Genomic DNA, 15,728 nt, shown 5'->3' with positions numbered 1-15,728 from the left:
TTTTTTACTAATGTAGCTGAGTCCTCGGTGTCAATAGAAGACTGCCCTTTCTATAATGATATTAGAAACAATTATGTCTATCCACTTTTAAGAGCGCAGAAGGGAGGATCATCCCTTGTCAAGACCTGTTTTTTTTTTGCTGTCTGATACAGAGAAGTACATATCTTTCAGAACATCCAAATTTCTTGTAGCACTCTACAGATCAGCGCTACAAAACTGAAAGGATGTATGGGAAATTATGTGTTTTTTAAAAAGGATAAGGAGTACAAATGCATATCATTATTATTATTATTGCTATCATTTTTAATGTGTATATTGGCTGTTTGCTAAAACACAATAATCTGACTAGGTAGTCCCCACTTAAGTTCCAACTTAGCCAACAAGTACCCACTTAGCCCACTCAGTTTTGGGGGGCAGCACTAAATGTGGGGTTTGTGGCACCAAACCAGTAGATCACTTTGGCTCTGGTTTGGAGTCAATCTGACAAGGTTGGTCTTTGGCACCTGCTTGGAGTCAATTGGACAAGGCTGGATTATTTGGCATTCTGGTGCCGCTACTGCATAGCTGTCAACTTTTCCCTTTTCTTGCGAGGAATCCTATTTGGAATAAGGGAATTTCCCTTTTAAAAAAGGGAAACGTTGACAGCTATGTGCCACTGCCCCCAGGCCAGAAAAGGCTGCTTTATCCTTTTTTAAAAAATAAAATCTCCAGAAGCAAAATTGAGACTTGCCCATCGAAAACAATGGAGAAACTCCAGAATGTTAGTGTTGCATCCCAAGAATTTCATATTGTTAGCACTGACTCCTTCCTTCCTTTCTTTTTAATTTGCTTGTAGCCGATTAAGAAACTTTGCTAAGAAGTCTCAGATCTTACTCTGTGTTAATCTTGAATGTTTGACTGCTAAGTTCTCTTCTGTTCACTTTCTCTGCAGTTTAGAAGTGTCCTACAGATGCCAGCAAAATCCACAATTCTCTCCCTGCCGCTGCAGAAGAGAGGGGGAGGCTTACGACAACCCTGCAGTGTAGTCCACTCGCGGTTGATATCCCTGCGAGGAGGTGGAGACAGAAAGTGACTGACCATTTGCAGCCAAAAGGAGGGGGGGCAATGCATGCAAAACACACCTCCGGTTGCAGAACAGGCGGCCAAAACTGCCGCCGCCGATTTAAGTTTAAATGAAAAAAGGAAGACACGTGTTGGGGGGAGGGGGGGACGACACATGACCAGTGCTGGATTTACTTATAAGCTAACAAGCTATAGCTTAGGGCCCCACTCTCTTGGGGGGGGGGGCAAAAAAAATTAAAGGGTAAAAAACTGGATGTACATTTCCAAAATATAAGATAAAAAACAAATAAAATAAAACCTACATGCAGCAACAGTGTTTTGTGTTGTGTAGGCTCCTATGATGTAAGTAATGGGCCCCGCATGCTAGCCTGCTTCCTAAAATATCACTGGTTTGCTCATTTCTATATATAGGGTGCCTACATTCTGCATGGACTGGTGGCATGGCAACATCTACAAATGGCTTTAGATACCTATTAGGTCCTTAAATTACCATATAGCATATATCCAACACACAAAAAAGCAACAATTTGTTGTTGACGAAGGACAGCTAGACATATAAAGGGCCCCATTACCTTCAGTAGCTGAGGGCCTCATCAAACCTAAATCCGGCCCTGCATGCATCCCTGATTTGCTGCGCGCTTCTCTCCTTCCCTCGCGACTAGGGAGGCGACGGAGAGGTTGTGTGGTTCAAATGAACCCGGAATATAGCAGCGCGTGCATGTCTTTAACTACTATAAGTCTGTGGATCAGAGCAGGCCGCCGGAGCTCCCCCAGCATGCCTTGCCAACGCGGGACTTCAACTCCCATGCTGCCCTGCGCGCGCGGCGGGGGTACGGACGGCTGAAAGAGCGCATTCGAATGAGAGAGCCGGAGAAGTGAGACGGAGGGGGCGTGTTGGGAAGGCGCCGTTCTGCATGCAGCCCCGCCATCGGCTCCCCACCCGCGAGGATCCTGGTGCAGCAGAGGCGCAACTGCAAATTGCAACAGCCTTGGGGTGGGTACGGCTCGTTTCTTCTCTCTCCCCGCCCCCTCCCTTCATGTGCAGCAGGAGGTTGTGGCTGTTCGTTTTGGGTGGGTGGGATGCAGCAGGGGTGCGATCAAAACACCTCCGCGCGGAGGATTCTTGTTCTGCGATATTGCTTTTCCCGCAGATACGGATCGAAGCATGTTTAGAAAGTGTAGGGAGCTGCCTTAGCTCCCGGATGCTCCGTTTGCCCGCCAAACCCAGAGCAGGCAGTAGTTCTCCAGGGCATCTCCTTGCTACCGCATCCTCCCGCCTGAACACGGCAGAGGTGCGACATGCGCGACAGATGCTCTGCTGTTGAGCTCTACTCCCTCCCGATATGGTATTCCCAAAGTTTTTAGGGGTGTGGGCTTGTGCACCTCGTCAAGAATTGATGTGGTGCAGCCTTTGGCAGTCTGATGCCCTGCAGATGTTTTGGGCGGCAAAAACAGAGGACTGGGAGTCATGGGAGTTGCAGCCTAGATCATCTGGAGGGCAGCAGGTTGGTGATGAATGAACAGTGTGTTTCCTCCGTGTTCAATGCTCTTCAGATGCAGAACCCTAAAAAACGGTTCTCCCAAGTAGGCCAGTGTTATGTCTGCATCTGACAGAGAAGGAGGGAAGAACCAGCTCTTAAGAGTTAGTAAATGGCTCACTGAATGCAACCCCGTGAGTTCATAGCTTTATTGGAGAAGGGTTGTATATCAGTGGAGCAGATGTTTCGCATGGAGAAAGTTGCTGATTCAATCCTCAGCATCTCCAGGGGAAAGACCCCTGCCTGAGACCCCCCCCCAAAGGTAGTCTTCCCCCGTCTTAGGTTCCCCGATGATGTGGGACTGCAAGCCCCACCATCCCCTTCCCAGCCTGGCCAATGGTCAGTAGTAACAAGGGTTGATGTTCAACTGCATCTGGAGACCAAGCCTGGTCATTTGCCTAATGATAATTTAGCAGCAGGTTCCCCACAAGCATGGGGTGCACTACAAGCAAGAGGTGTCCCTTTCTGGCAGCGCTGTGCTCTCAAGATGCATGGCTCTGCCGGAGATCTGTGAGGCAGGTTCTTTTGTTCCTCAGTGGGGCTGCCATATTCCCATTGACACAAGCTCTCAACCATTTTGCTACCCCAAACCTCCCCAGGCCCCAGATCTGAGCTCTCAAGCAGCTCACGTGGTGCAAAATTCCTCAACCAGGATTGCGCTTAGGCTGAAACTTCCTGTTCTGCACTGTCTGGTCTCTAGTTTGAGGTGGGTTCCCTGCCCCCAACCTCCAAGCAAGGCAATGTGTCATGCACACTGATGGTCCAGTGGGCATTTAAGTTAGTGACAAGATTAAAATCTACTCTGACTTTACTTTATTCACGACCCCATTGAAGATTTGGATGGGCCTCTTTGTGCTTACCGAGAAAGAACGGATATTTCCTGCTGTTAGGTTTTAAAAGCTGGCAGACATCTGTGACACCAGGGTGGGGAACCTGTGGCCTGCCATATGTTTCTGGGCTCCAGTTTCCATCATCCCTGACCATTAGTGGCTTATGGTGGCTGGCGCTGAGCCAGAAGTTCCCCATCTCTGTCTTAGGCTAAAACATATTTTAATTAGATGGACTGCCCTCTTGCCCCCTGCTAATTCTGACCCTCCTCCTTCTCTGCTTGCTCTCTAGCGCGTCCCCTTGGCCATGGGGCTGAAGGGTGCTCAGAAGGCTCTCTTCCCCCTGCGCTCCGTCTCAGATGTGGTCCACCTCTTTGAGCTGGAGCTTCGCCGGGAGCAGCCCGACCTGGTGCTGCTTTCGCTCGTCTTGGGCTTCGTGGAGCATTTCCTGGCCGTCAACCGCGTCTTGCCCACCAACGTGCCGGGCATCAGTTTTGAGCCTGCCCAAGGTCCTGACAGCCTGACCTACTTCCCGGTGGCTGACCTGAGCATCATCGGGGCCCTGCATGCCCGCTTCACTGCCCAAATCCGCGGGGCCGTGGATCTCTCGCTCTACCCGCGGCCAGAGGGCTACTCTTCCCGGGAGCTTGTCAAGAAAGTCTCTGATGTCATCTGGAACAGCTTGAGCCGCTCCTACTTCAAGGATCGGGCCCACATCCAGTCACTGTTCAGCTTCATCACAGGTGGGGCCACAAAGGGAGCATGCTGCTCTCAATCCCAAGTGCTCAGCTGCCGATCTCATGTTGCCATGCATATATTTGTTTATTATATTTATGTTCCCCCTTTCTTGCAGGGAAGTTTTGGGTCTCTTCCTCCCCATTGGGGGGGCTTATTGTTTTGCTTTGTTTCGTTTCAATTATTTACTTGTGTTTTTATCTTGTACTTTATTCTGTGAACCGCCTTTGGATCTTATGATGAAGGGTGGTTTATACATTTAATAAATCAATAAGCAAGTAAATGCTATCCCCACAGCAGCCCTGCAACGCAGGCTAGGGCAGGAGACACTGACTGGCTCAAGGTCACCCAGCGAGTTTCATGGCTTAGCAAGGATTCAAATCCTAGCCTTGCAGGTTGTTGTCCGGCACGCTTAACTGCTGCACCCTACGAGCTCTCTATATGATGGGGATGTTGGATATTTTGAAAACAAAGAGTGAGCAAGGCCTGGTCCTCTTTGCTGGTCCTCTTAGATGTGTTGCTATATTGTTTGGGTGGCCTTATCTTTGGCCTGTACTACAAGACAAGCTAAGGGACGCAGGTGGCACTGTGGTCTAAACCACAGAGCCTAGGGCTTGCTGATCAGAAGGTTGGCGGTTCGAATCCCCGCAACGGGGTGAGCTCCCATTGTTCGGTCCCAGCTCCTGCCCACCTAGCAGTTCAAAAGCACGTCAAATGCAAGTTCAGTGGTAATAATAATACTAATAATAATAATTTATTATTTATACCCCGCCCATCTGGCTGGGCCTCCCCAGCCACTCTGGGCGGCTTCCATAAAAACCAAAAATACAGTAAAATATCACACGTTAAAAACTTCCCTGAACAGGGCTGCCTTAAGATGTGTCTTCTGAATGTCAGGTAGTTGTTTATCGCTTTTACATCTGCTGGAAGGGCGTTCCACAGGGCGGGCGCCACTACCGAGAAGGCCCTCTGCCTGGTTCCCTGCAGCTTTGCTTCTCGCAATGAGGGAACCGCCAGAAGGCCCTCGGCGCTGCACCTCAGCGTCCGGGCAGAATGATGGGGGTGGAGACGCTCCTTCAGGTATACTGGACCGAGGCCGTTTAGGGCTTTAAAGGTCAGCACCAACACTTTGAATTGTGCTCGGAAACGTACTGGGAGCCAATGTAGGTCTTTCAAGACCGGTGTTATATGGTCTCGGCGGCCGCCCCCAGTCACCAGTCTAGCTGCCGCATTCTGGATTAGTTGTAGTTTCCAAGTCACCTTCAAAGGTAGCCCCACGTAGAGTGCATTGCAGTAGTCCAAGCGGGAGATAACCAGAGCATGCACCACTCTGGCGAGACAGTCCGCAGGCAGATAGGGTCTCAGCCTACGTACCAGATGGAGCTGGTAAACAGCTGCCCTGGACACAGAATTGACCTGTGCCTCCATGGACAGCTGTGAGTCCAAAATGACTCCCAGGCTGCGCACCTGGTACTTCAGGGGCACAATTACCCCATTCAGGACCAGGGAATCCTCCACACCTGCCCGCCTCCTGTCCCCCAAAAACAGTACTTCTGTCTTGTCAGGATTCAACCTCAATCTGTTAGCCACCATCCATCCTCCAACCGCCTCCAGACACTCACACAGGACCTTCACCGCCCTCACTGGTTCTGATTTAAAAGAGAGGTAGAGCTGGGTATCATCCGCATACTGATGAACACCCAGCCCAAACCTCCTGATGATCTCTCCCAGCGGCTGCATGTAAATGTTGAAAAGCATGGGGGAGAGGACAGAACCCTGAGGCACCCCACAAGTGAGAGCCCAGGGGTCTGAACACTCATCCCCCACCACCACTTTCTGAACACGGCCCAGGAGGAAGGAGCGGAACCACTGTATGACAGTGCCTCCAGCTCCCAGCCCCTGAAGACGGTCCAGAAGGATGTTATGGTCGATGGTATCAAACGCCGCTGAGAGATCCAGCAGAACTAGGAAACAGCTCTCACCTTTGTCCCTAGCCCGCCGGAGATCATCAACCAGTGCGACCAAGGCAGTTTCAGTCCCATGATGAGGCCTGAATCCCGACTGGAAGGGATCCAAATGGTCTGCTTCTTCCAGGCGTGCCTGGAGTTGTTCGGCAACCGCTCGCTCAATCACCTTGCCCAAGAATGGGAGATTTGAGACTGGGCGATAGATGGCCATCGTGGCCGCATCTAAAGATGGTTTTTTTAAGAAGCGGTTTAATAACCACCTCTTTCAGCGGATCTGGGAAGGTTCCCTCACAGAGGGAAGCATTCACCACCCCACGAAGCCCATCGCCCAGTCCTTCCCGGCTAGCTTTTATAAGCCAGGATGGGCAAGGATCCAGGAGACAGGTGGTTGGTCTCACTCGTCCAAGCAGCCTGTCCACATCCTCGGAGGTAACAGATTGGAATTGATCCCACTCAACTTGACTAGACAGAACTCTGGCACTCTCCCGCCCCGGTCCTGCTCCCACGGTGGAGTCTACTTCTTCCCGAATCTGAGCGATTTTATCTGCATGGTACCTCGGGTTAAGTACTTAATTCGTTCCGGAGGTCCATTCTTAACCTGAAACTGCTCTTAACCTAAAGCACCACTTTAGCTAATGGGGCCTCCTGCTGCCGCTGTGCCACCGGAGCACAATTTCTGTTCTCATCCTGAAGCAAAGTTCTTAACCCGAGGTACTATTTCTGGGTTAGTGGAGTCTGTAACCTGAAACGTATGTAACCTGAAGCGTATGTAACCCGAGGTACTACTGTAGATAAATAGGTACCGCTCCGGCGGGAAGGTAAACAGTGATTCCTTGTGCTGCTCTTGTTCACCAGAAGCGGCTTAGTCATGCTGGCCACATGACCCGGAAAAACTGTCTGCAGACAAATGCCGGCTCCCTCGACATATAGAGCGAGATGAGCGTGTAACCTTAGAGTCGTTCACGACTGGACTTAACCGTCAGGGGTCCTTTACCTTTACAAGACAAGCTACAGTCTCCCGTTTTCTGGAGTTTCAAGAGACAAGGCTCTCAGCAAAATTAACTCTCAAAACTGGTGTCAGGAATAAACTGCTCATTTGACCTTTGTGCAAAAAAATAAATAAAGGCTTCTGCAAGGTCAAGGAAAGAGGTTGTCCACTGCATCACCTTTTGAGTTACTGTCCTGGCTTTGTCTCCTACCAGACAGCTGCCATAAGCCAGCGGAGGAAGGTTAATTGTGCCCAACATTTGCAGTGGGTGTGGCATGAACCGTCAATCATGCACAAGCACAGCAGAATTACTTGCTTTCAGATATTGTAGCTCAGGGTACTGCTCTGGGCATGGCTCTTTTCAAGCAGTGGACTGGCTCATAACAGCAGTTCGCACAGAGAGGCCACAGGTGCGCTTCTCCAAAGGTGGGCAGCTTTCACCCTCCAAAAACAATTCTTTTAAGTGTGGCTGCATGCCTCCCATTTTTAATCAAGATGCAACAGTGTTTTACCTCTGCTCTTCAAGGTGTCCTGAACGTCCTGCTCTTTTTCTTTCTTTTACCAGGCACCAAACTAGACAGCTCTGGTGTGGCTTTTGCAGTTGTGGGGGCCTGCCAGGTCCTCGGACTTTTAGATGTTCACCTGGCGCTCTCTGAGGACCATGCTTGGGTGGTGTTCGGCAAAGATGGGGAGCAGACCGCAGAGGTGACATGGCACGGCAAAGGCAATGAGGACCGACGTGGGCAAACGGTCAACTCTGGTGTGGCAGAACGGGTAAGATATCAGCTCAGGAAAGGAGGATGCTCCCCTCTCGTCTTCACATAGGAGGCAGGTGCAACTGGATAGATGGTTTGTAGCTTGCAGGTTCTGTACTCCATCCACTTCTTCCATAGGAGCAAATTAGCTTTAGACGGTGTACACATTTCATTTCATTTCATTTCCTTATTATAGGAGCATGTGTTTCGTACGGCCAATCTGAGCACCTCAGTTTAGAGGCAAAAATAAATCTTGGGAATAGGTCCATTGTGCATGGATTTGACCAGCCAATAAATGTGAAATACAACCTGCCCCCCTTCATGAAAATTCTTAGCTTAGCGCTGCTGCCTGGCGAGACCCAGCCACAGCTGCAATTTGCCTGTCAGCTTTTCAGCAAATGTCTCTGGAAAGCTTACAAGGAAGGTGTGAGCCGTGGCCTAGTTGGGGGGGGGCACAGGGGTGGTTGCCCCGGGTGCAAATTTTTTAGGGGGCACAAAATTTCAACACCTGGTGCTGCCTCAGTACAACTGCATGCTTCTGGTACTACACTCAGTTGAGAACTGCTTCTCCATGCAAACCAGGAAGTGACTTCTCCAGACGACTCTTCTTATTTCTATGACTGTAATCTCCTGGGTGATACAGACACCATTAGGCAGTTGAATGTGCATGCTGGCAACCCACGCTAGCCACTGGGCATGAGAAGGATGCCTTTATGCCTCTCTTGTTTGTTGCCATTCCACCTGGGAATTGCCAACATCCTTCCTTGAGTGAGGCGGCTTGGTTGTTATCGCTAACATGTTAAATCACCCTCCAGGAATCGGTTTTCTATTATTATTATTATTATTGTTATTGTTATTATATTTTAAAAATAAAGCTCTCCAGTATACCTTCAGCCACACAACCCTATGCAAATATCTGAAACGAGGGAGATCATAGCTGGGTTGTAGAGCACGTTGGTTAGGATACAGGAGGCCCCTGGCTCAATCCTGGTGATATGAAAGACCCACCTCAGTCCGAAAACTTGGAGAGCCACTGCCAACCAGGGTGGGCAATAGTGGAGTAGATGGGCCACCAGTCTGACCTGGCAGAGGGCAACGTCTTTGTGTTTCATGGGTGGCAGAATCATCTGCTTAGAAGATCCCAGGTTCCATCCACGAAGAAAGAAAGAAAGAAAGAAAGAAAGAAAGAAAGAAAGAAAGAAAGAAAGAAAGATCCTGCAATGGGAAAGTTGATGCCCACCCAGACTTCTCACCTGCAAAATTCCCTCCCCTTTTTCAGAGCTGGCTGTACCTGAAGGGCTCCTACCTGTGCTGCACCCGCCAGATGGAGGTGGCCTTCATGGTGTGTGCCATCAATCCTTCCATCGACTTGCACTCGGATAGCCTGGAGTTGCTGCAGTTGCAACAGGTGAGCTGACATGGATTGACCCCCCTCCTTCCCTTTGGTGGGGGTTTGCAGAAACTGGAGCCGATATCATCACCACCATCATGATGGCTCTCATGCTTGCCTCTTTGTCTCCATCCCTTGCAGAAGCTGCTGTGGGTTCTCTATGACTTGGGCCACCTGGAGAAGTAAGTACTTTAGAGAGGGCCTGGTCTCAGAGGGCCCAGCCCTATCATTAGGCAGAGGAACCTTTGGCCCCTCCAGATCTTGCTTGACATGCAACTCTCAATGTTGGTCACGCTCACTGGGGCTGATGGGAGTTGTAGTCTTCCCAGTTTGGGAAAGGCAGCTCTAGGGAGAGGAATCCAGCCCCCATCCTGATGCTGTTAGCTAACAGAGCCCAAACAGCTTCATTTCTCTGTGTCTTTCTTAGTCTCATGCAGTGCATAGTTAAACTATGGAACTCATTCCCACATGAGGCAATGACGGCCACCAACCTAGATGGCTTTAAAAGAGGACTTGGCCTGATCCAGCAGACATATGCTTATGCTCTTATGTTCTTAAGTTGCAGAGGGAGTCTTGCTCCTTTCTAGAGGAGCTTCCAGCTCTTTCTGAGTAATTTCCAGAGGGTCTCGGCCACGTGAGTTGGAAGCAGCCAAAGCAGCCAGGAATTTAGTGGTAGTGGCCTCTGGTTGTGACTAGCTTGAGTCCATTGATTTCAGTAGGTCTACTTTTAAGTCAGTCTTGGCTAGATACAGCAAAAAAAAAAAGACTTGGTCTCTGACACTCACTCTTTTGATGGAAATAGACACTAAATATTAGAAAAAAGAACAATATGGGAAGGGGATGCAGGCATTCTTAAGGCATGGGACAAAACAGCCTCTGAAGTCAATTTCAACAGCAATAAGGGAAAACTCTGAAATTTGTTCAGGTGTGGTATATTCTCCCCTAAAAGTGGCTCAGATTACCTGTGCAGATACTGCCTCCTGCTGGAGGGTCTATGATCAAAGAGTGGAGTGTATGTCATCTGTGTGAGAGAATATGAAGAGTGCCTTGGCATAGAATGTGAATGTGTGGAAAATATTGAGATAACCTCTTAAAAATCACCGAGCAGCTGAGCAGTCCATTAAATGCTTTGCCCCTCTGCTCCCTACATGCTGTAGCAATTATAATGCCCTGCACTGGATGTGGTGTGATTTTTAATTGCATTTTTATGGCTTCTCTTCTTGCGTTGTACTGTATTGGCCCGAATATAAGCCGCCCCTTTAAAATTCATGGCGGGGGGGGGGGCGGAGAGACAATACCTGAATATACGCCACTCCCTTAAAATTCCGCAGGCACCCACACCCGTTACGTTTTACCGTATGTCTGTTTCAGCAGTGATAATGTAAAGGCCAATTTTTGCAAGGTCGCGAATTTCAGCCGCACTTTAATTTTACATGGTCGGAATTTGGGGAAAAATGAGGCTTTTATTCAGGCCAATACGGTAATTTATTGCAAGGAATAAAAGAAGCAATGATAATACAATGGAAGAGAGCGTGTTGAATGCAATGGCTGAGCTGTCTCCCCGTCCTCAACCACAAATCCACAGGCCGTCGGGCTCTTATTTCTGTGTTCTTAAATTGTCCCCTTGGGAGCCTGGGCTTCCTCTCGCCTCTGCTTGTCCTCAGCGATCCCTTGGCTTCCTCTGCAGGTACCCAATGGCACTGGGGAATTTGGCAGATCTTGAGGAGCTGGAGCCCACCCCTGGCCGCCCAGACCCCCTCTTCATTTACCATCAGGTATTTCCCCCCTTGCTTCTAAGGGTGCTGGTAGACTGGGCTTGGCAGTACTGTGGCCAAGAAGGGGATACAAACCCATGGTCTGACCACTACACCACATTGCCTGAAGCAAAGCTGTTGAAGGTGGGGCATGACCTAGATCTGTGGGGTGTGTGTGTGAAATGGGGGGTAGTCCCGTTCCCCTGTCCCCGAGATGAACCATGATCTCCAGATTGCCAACTTCCTTTCTTTTCTTTTTATTAAAAAGTAAGTTTCTAGCTTTTGTGGAACCTGAGATATGAAGCAAAACGTACAAGCAGTATTATTGTAATTTAGAAAATAATAATGAAAAACCGCCCTGGTTCTCTTTGCAGTGTTTTAACTCCCTCATCCCACCAAGGGGGGAAAAAAATCCCTGGGATTTTGGCCCTTCAAAGTGGGGTCCAGGGAGTAAAGCAGGGTTGGGGAGATCTGTGACACTGCAGTTGCTGCTGGACTCCAACTGCCACCTTCTCTGCCCATGGGCCAGGCTGGCTGGAGCTGATGAGCAGGATCTTAAGTGAAGGGAGCCTTCTTCTTTTGAGTTGATGATGCAGAAGGCATTGGAACAGCCTCAAGGGGAGGCTCTCCAGACCACCTATGATCAGTGAGGGGGGTGCGCACTTGCACCTGCTGCCATGTTGCAGGATGCAGCTGTTCCCGGGTTTGCTGTCCTCATATTGTACACAGTTGCTTCCTGGAGCCTCTAGGAATGGCCATTTGGGGCTGCCTGTTGACACAATGTTGAAAAGCAGGTATCGCCCAGCCCTAGATGTTTCCCTGAAACACCTGAGCCTGGGCGCCTTCATGGATCAGCTCCTGCTGTCCCTGAACCCCACCTTATCTCCCACCCCCTTTTCCCCTAGGGAATCAACTCAGCCAAGCAGTACTACCACAACGAGCACATCTACCCCTACATGTATCTGGCCGGCTATCACTGCCGCAACAAAAATGTCAAGGAAGCACTGGAAGCCTGGGCTGATTCAGCCACCGTGATCCAAGAGTGAGTAGCTTCCTATCCTATTCATTTTGCCTTTACCACGGAAGGAAGTGGAGCGTGGTGGCAGGACCCTTGCTTTGAATGCAGAAGGTCCCAGGTTCCGTTCCCGGCATCTCCCAGAAGGGCCGGCACACATTTGTACCTAAAACCCCGGAGAGCAGCTGCTGGTCATTGTAGAGTTTACCACAGCCTGGTGGTTGCATCCATGCATTTGAAGTGCTGGTTTCATTTGGCCTCCAGTCAAGGGTAAAATAAAATTGCATTCTTTTCTCAGTTCCTTTTATTTGGGGAGGGGGCAACTACTGATGAGGAAGACAGGTTTGTCCAGTTCTCCTGAAAAAAAACTTTTCCAGAGTTTGTTAAAGAGAACAAGATTGCTTTGTGGGCAGTGGCTACGAGCTCCTCAAGAGGCTTATTCCAAGGTGGAGATGCAGTGGTGGGGGAAATTTTGCCTGTGGTTAAATGCCTTTTGTTTGGCTGTCAAGAGGCTCCAGATATCTCTACATAAGACCCACGTCTGCTGTTATCTGATGGTGGCATTGCACCCTTCTCTTCTCCCCCTCTCAGTTATAACTACTGTCGAGAAGATGAAGAGATCTACAAGGAATTTTTTGATGTGGCCAATGACGTGATCCCCAACTTGCTAAAAGAGGTGGCCAGCCTTGCTGACTCAGCTGAGGAGAAGGGGGCTGGTGAGAGGGGAGAGGTAAGGCGGGTGAGCAGACAGGCGACGTAAAGGATGGATGTTGTGCCTTGCTGGCATTCGTCAACCGGGGAGGAAATTCTGCTTTTGCTATTCATTTTTCACTGCCACGTGCCGGGTGTTAGGAAAAGTATCATTAGTTGGAATGAAAGTAGTCGGATGGAGCGGGGTGGGAATTCTAGGAGGTGCAGCAAAATTTGGGCTGGGACTTTGCCAGAAGCAAAGGAGGCAGAACAAAGGCACAGGAAACAGTGTGAAATTGTACAAGAATGGAAGTTGAAAAAACATGCGACTTTGCGCAAAGCAGGTAAAGGGACCCCTGACTGTTAGGTTCAGTCGTGACCGACTCTGGGGTTGCGGTGCTCATCTCGCTTTATTGGCCGAGCGAGCCGGCGTACAGCTTCTGGGTCATGTGGCCAGCATGACTAAACCACTTCTGGCGAACCAGAGCAGCGCACGGAAATGCCATTTACCTTCCCGCCAGAGCGGTACCTATTTATCCACTTGCACTTTGACGTGCTTTCGAACTGCTAGGTTGGCAGGAGCAGGGACCGGGCAACGGGATCTCACCCAGCTGCAGGGATTCGAACTGCTAACCTTTTGATCAGCAGGTCCTAGGCTCTGTGGTTTAACCCACAGCGCCACCCGCGTCCCTGCGCAAAGCAGAGGGGATGTTAATTATAAGTGTCGTTTTGCACTGAGGACAAGAAGCTTGGAGAGAAACCATGAAGGCCTGAAAAGGGGTTATTGGCATCCAGTCAAGGCAAAAATAGAGGGGTTATCGTCTTAAAAGGTGACAGAGAACGGTGAGTGGAGCAGAAAAGCATTATTAATCGTTTAGTGAAATGGCAAGAGGGCATATGAAGTAGATTTTCTAGTGGGTGGCGTGGGGAGTTTCTAAAGGGAGGCTGACTGGAGATTTGGCAAGGGGATCACAGGAAGGGGTAGGGTTTTTTTTAGAAGCTTAAGAGGAAGAGAGGAGAGTTGGGAGAGAGGCACTTGTGAATTGGATCAGGGCAAGGAATGCCCTTGGCAGACTTTGTTGGGAGAGGCCCAGTTGGTGCCAGGGTGGCATCTCTTCACAGAACAACCTGACCTTGTCTTGCCCAGGTTTCGCCATCGCAAGGAGGCAGCGGCGGCTCAGCCCTGCAGGACCCGGAGTGTTTTGCTCACCTCCTTCGTTTCTACGACGGCATCTGCAAGTGGGAAGAGGGGAGCCCCACGCCCGTCCTCCACGTGGGATGGGCCACATTCCTGGTCCAGTCCCTCAGCCGTTTTGATGGGATGGTGAGTGCAGGGGGTAAAGTTCAGAGCATTTTAAGTGGCACCGGGGGAGGGGGAATGGCCGGCGTCAAGCTATGTGAAGGGTGCAATGACTTGGCAGGACTTTGTGGGGCCTGAGTGGGCCTAGATGGTGTCTATGGGGTGTGTGTTTATTAGCTGGAAAAGAGGGAGCTCCATTGTTACCAGGATTCAGACAGATTTGGGAGAGAAGGGTGGGTTATGTGGGACGTAGCAAAAAAAGAAAATCAGCAGTATAACAATAAACAATAGAAATGAATTAAAAGAATGGTATAAAGGTGTGGGATATAGCTATTAATGATAAATTAACATGTGCCATTAAGGTAAGGTGGAGAATATGCAGGAGAAATATTTTTGAGAAGATATGGAAGGTGTTTGTAGAATTTGTACTGTTGAAACGGAAAGGGGTGAAACCATTTTAAGAGATGTTGAAATTTTGGGAGGTTGGATAGTTACAATGGAATGGTGTTGGCCGTGGGGTGCACATTTTTATTATTATTCATGCATGATTATACTTTGTAAAAATAAAAATAATGAAATGAATTAAGATGCATGTTTAACGCGCACAAGGAGAGTGTTTAAGTGCCCAGCTGAGATTCTAAAAACTCGCAGAGTAATTGCATGTGAAATCAACAGGCAGGCAGACATCGCTTGTTCTCTAGATGTCAAAATGCGCCAGCTAGATATCTGTGACAAGATTTAGATGTGACTAAATGTGTCCCGGAAGTGTACAGCCCAATCAGATAGGCAGGGCATCATAAGCAGCCTTCAGCTTTGTGCCACGGGCGCCCTTGGCTTTCTGACTACTCCCCTCTTCCTCTCAGGTGCGGCAGAAGGTGACCCTGGCAAGTCGGGAGGTAGAAGCCAACGAGGATGACGACCAAGGCAGCGAAGACCCCCGGGAGGGGCGCCGCAGGGGTCCGCGCCGGGAGTCCAAGCCAGAGGAGCCCCCCTTGCCCAAGAAAGTGACTGAGCGCCGGCGCCCCAGTTCCAGCCAGCGAGTGGACCGGCCTCACCTGGAGAAGGAGGAGAGGCCCAGCAGTGGCCCCAGCCCCCCTCCCGAAGGGCCCGTCCTCACCTTCCAGAGCGAGAAGATGAAGGGCATGAAGGAGCTGCTGGTGGCAGCCAAGATCAACTCGAGCGCCATCAAGCTGCAGCTGACAGCTCAGTCCCAGGTGCAGCTGAAGAAGCAGAAAGCCTCGGCCCCCCGGGACTACACGCTCTCCTTCCTCAAGCGGCCCCGCAAGTCCCTCTGAGCCTGCCTGGGGCAGCAGAGCTCTGCCCTTTCCTTGAGCAATATCTTGGAGCTGTCTAAAGTCCACCCAGGGTCACGGCTCTTGTGCTTCCTTCAAGCAGCCAGGAGTAGCGGGGGGCAAGCAGGTCTGTCGAGAATCTTCCCAGCTCTCTAGACCCCCAGCTCCCCAAAACCAGGAGAACTTGGCGTGCCCCCCTGCTTGAGTCGCAACGCAGGCAGGATTCCTCTGGGTTGCAATTGGAAGCGTTTTTGATTTTGCTTGTAACCCTTCCCTGGGAGCTGAGGTTTCAGACATGAGTGCAAATCCTGACAGAGACAAGGGGCAGCTAGCAGTTTTCATGGTGCCCAGGAAGTTGTGGGTTGAGCACAAATCAATGTGTGTGAAATAGCGGTAGGCAGAGGCTGCCTCTGCT

The 15,728-nt window shown here is 50.0% G+C and overlaps 1 protein-coding gene across 1 annotated transcript; it reads left to right on the top strand.

The window, feature by feature from the left end:
* Nucleotides 1–1,881: 1,881 nt before the first annotated feature.
* MEN1 (menin 1) lies at nt 1,882–15,457 on the top strand. Its single transcript, XM_053369154.1, has 10 exons — nt 1,882–2,056; nt 3,720–4,170; nt 7,683–7,891; nt 9,152–9,280; nt 9,404–9,444; nt 10,950–11,037; nt 11,922–12,058; nt 12,623–12,761; nt 13,869–14,045; nt 14,885–15,457. The coding sequence occupies exons 2-10, from the start codon at nt 3,735–3,737 to the stop codon at nt 15,314–15,316; spliced, it is 1,788 nt and encodes a 595-aa protein (XP_053225129.1). The 5' UTR covers nt 1,882–2,056; nt 3,720–3,734; the 3' UTR covers nt 15,317–15,457.
* Nucleotides 15,458–15,728: the final 271 nt, after the last annotated feature.

Source organism: Podarcis raffonei, chromosome 16 (assembly GCF_027172205.1).
Source record: "Podarcis raffonei isolate rPodRaf1 chromosome 16, rPodRaf1.pri, whole genome shotgun sequence".
Classification (NCBI taxonomy): Eukaryota; Metazoa; Chordata; class Lepidosauria; order Squamata; family Lacertidae; genus Podarcis; species Podarcis raffonei.
The sequence above is the reverse complement of the archived record's forward strand: the minus strand, read 5'-3'. Positions and strand labels throughout refer to the sequence as shown.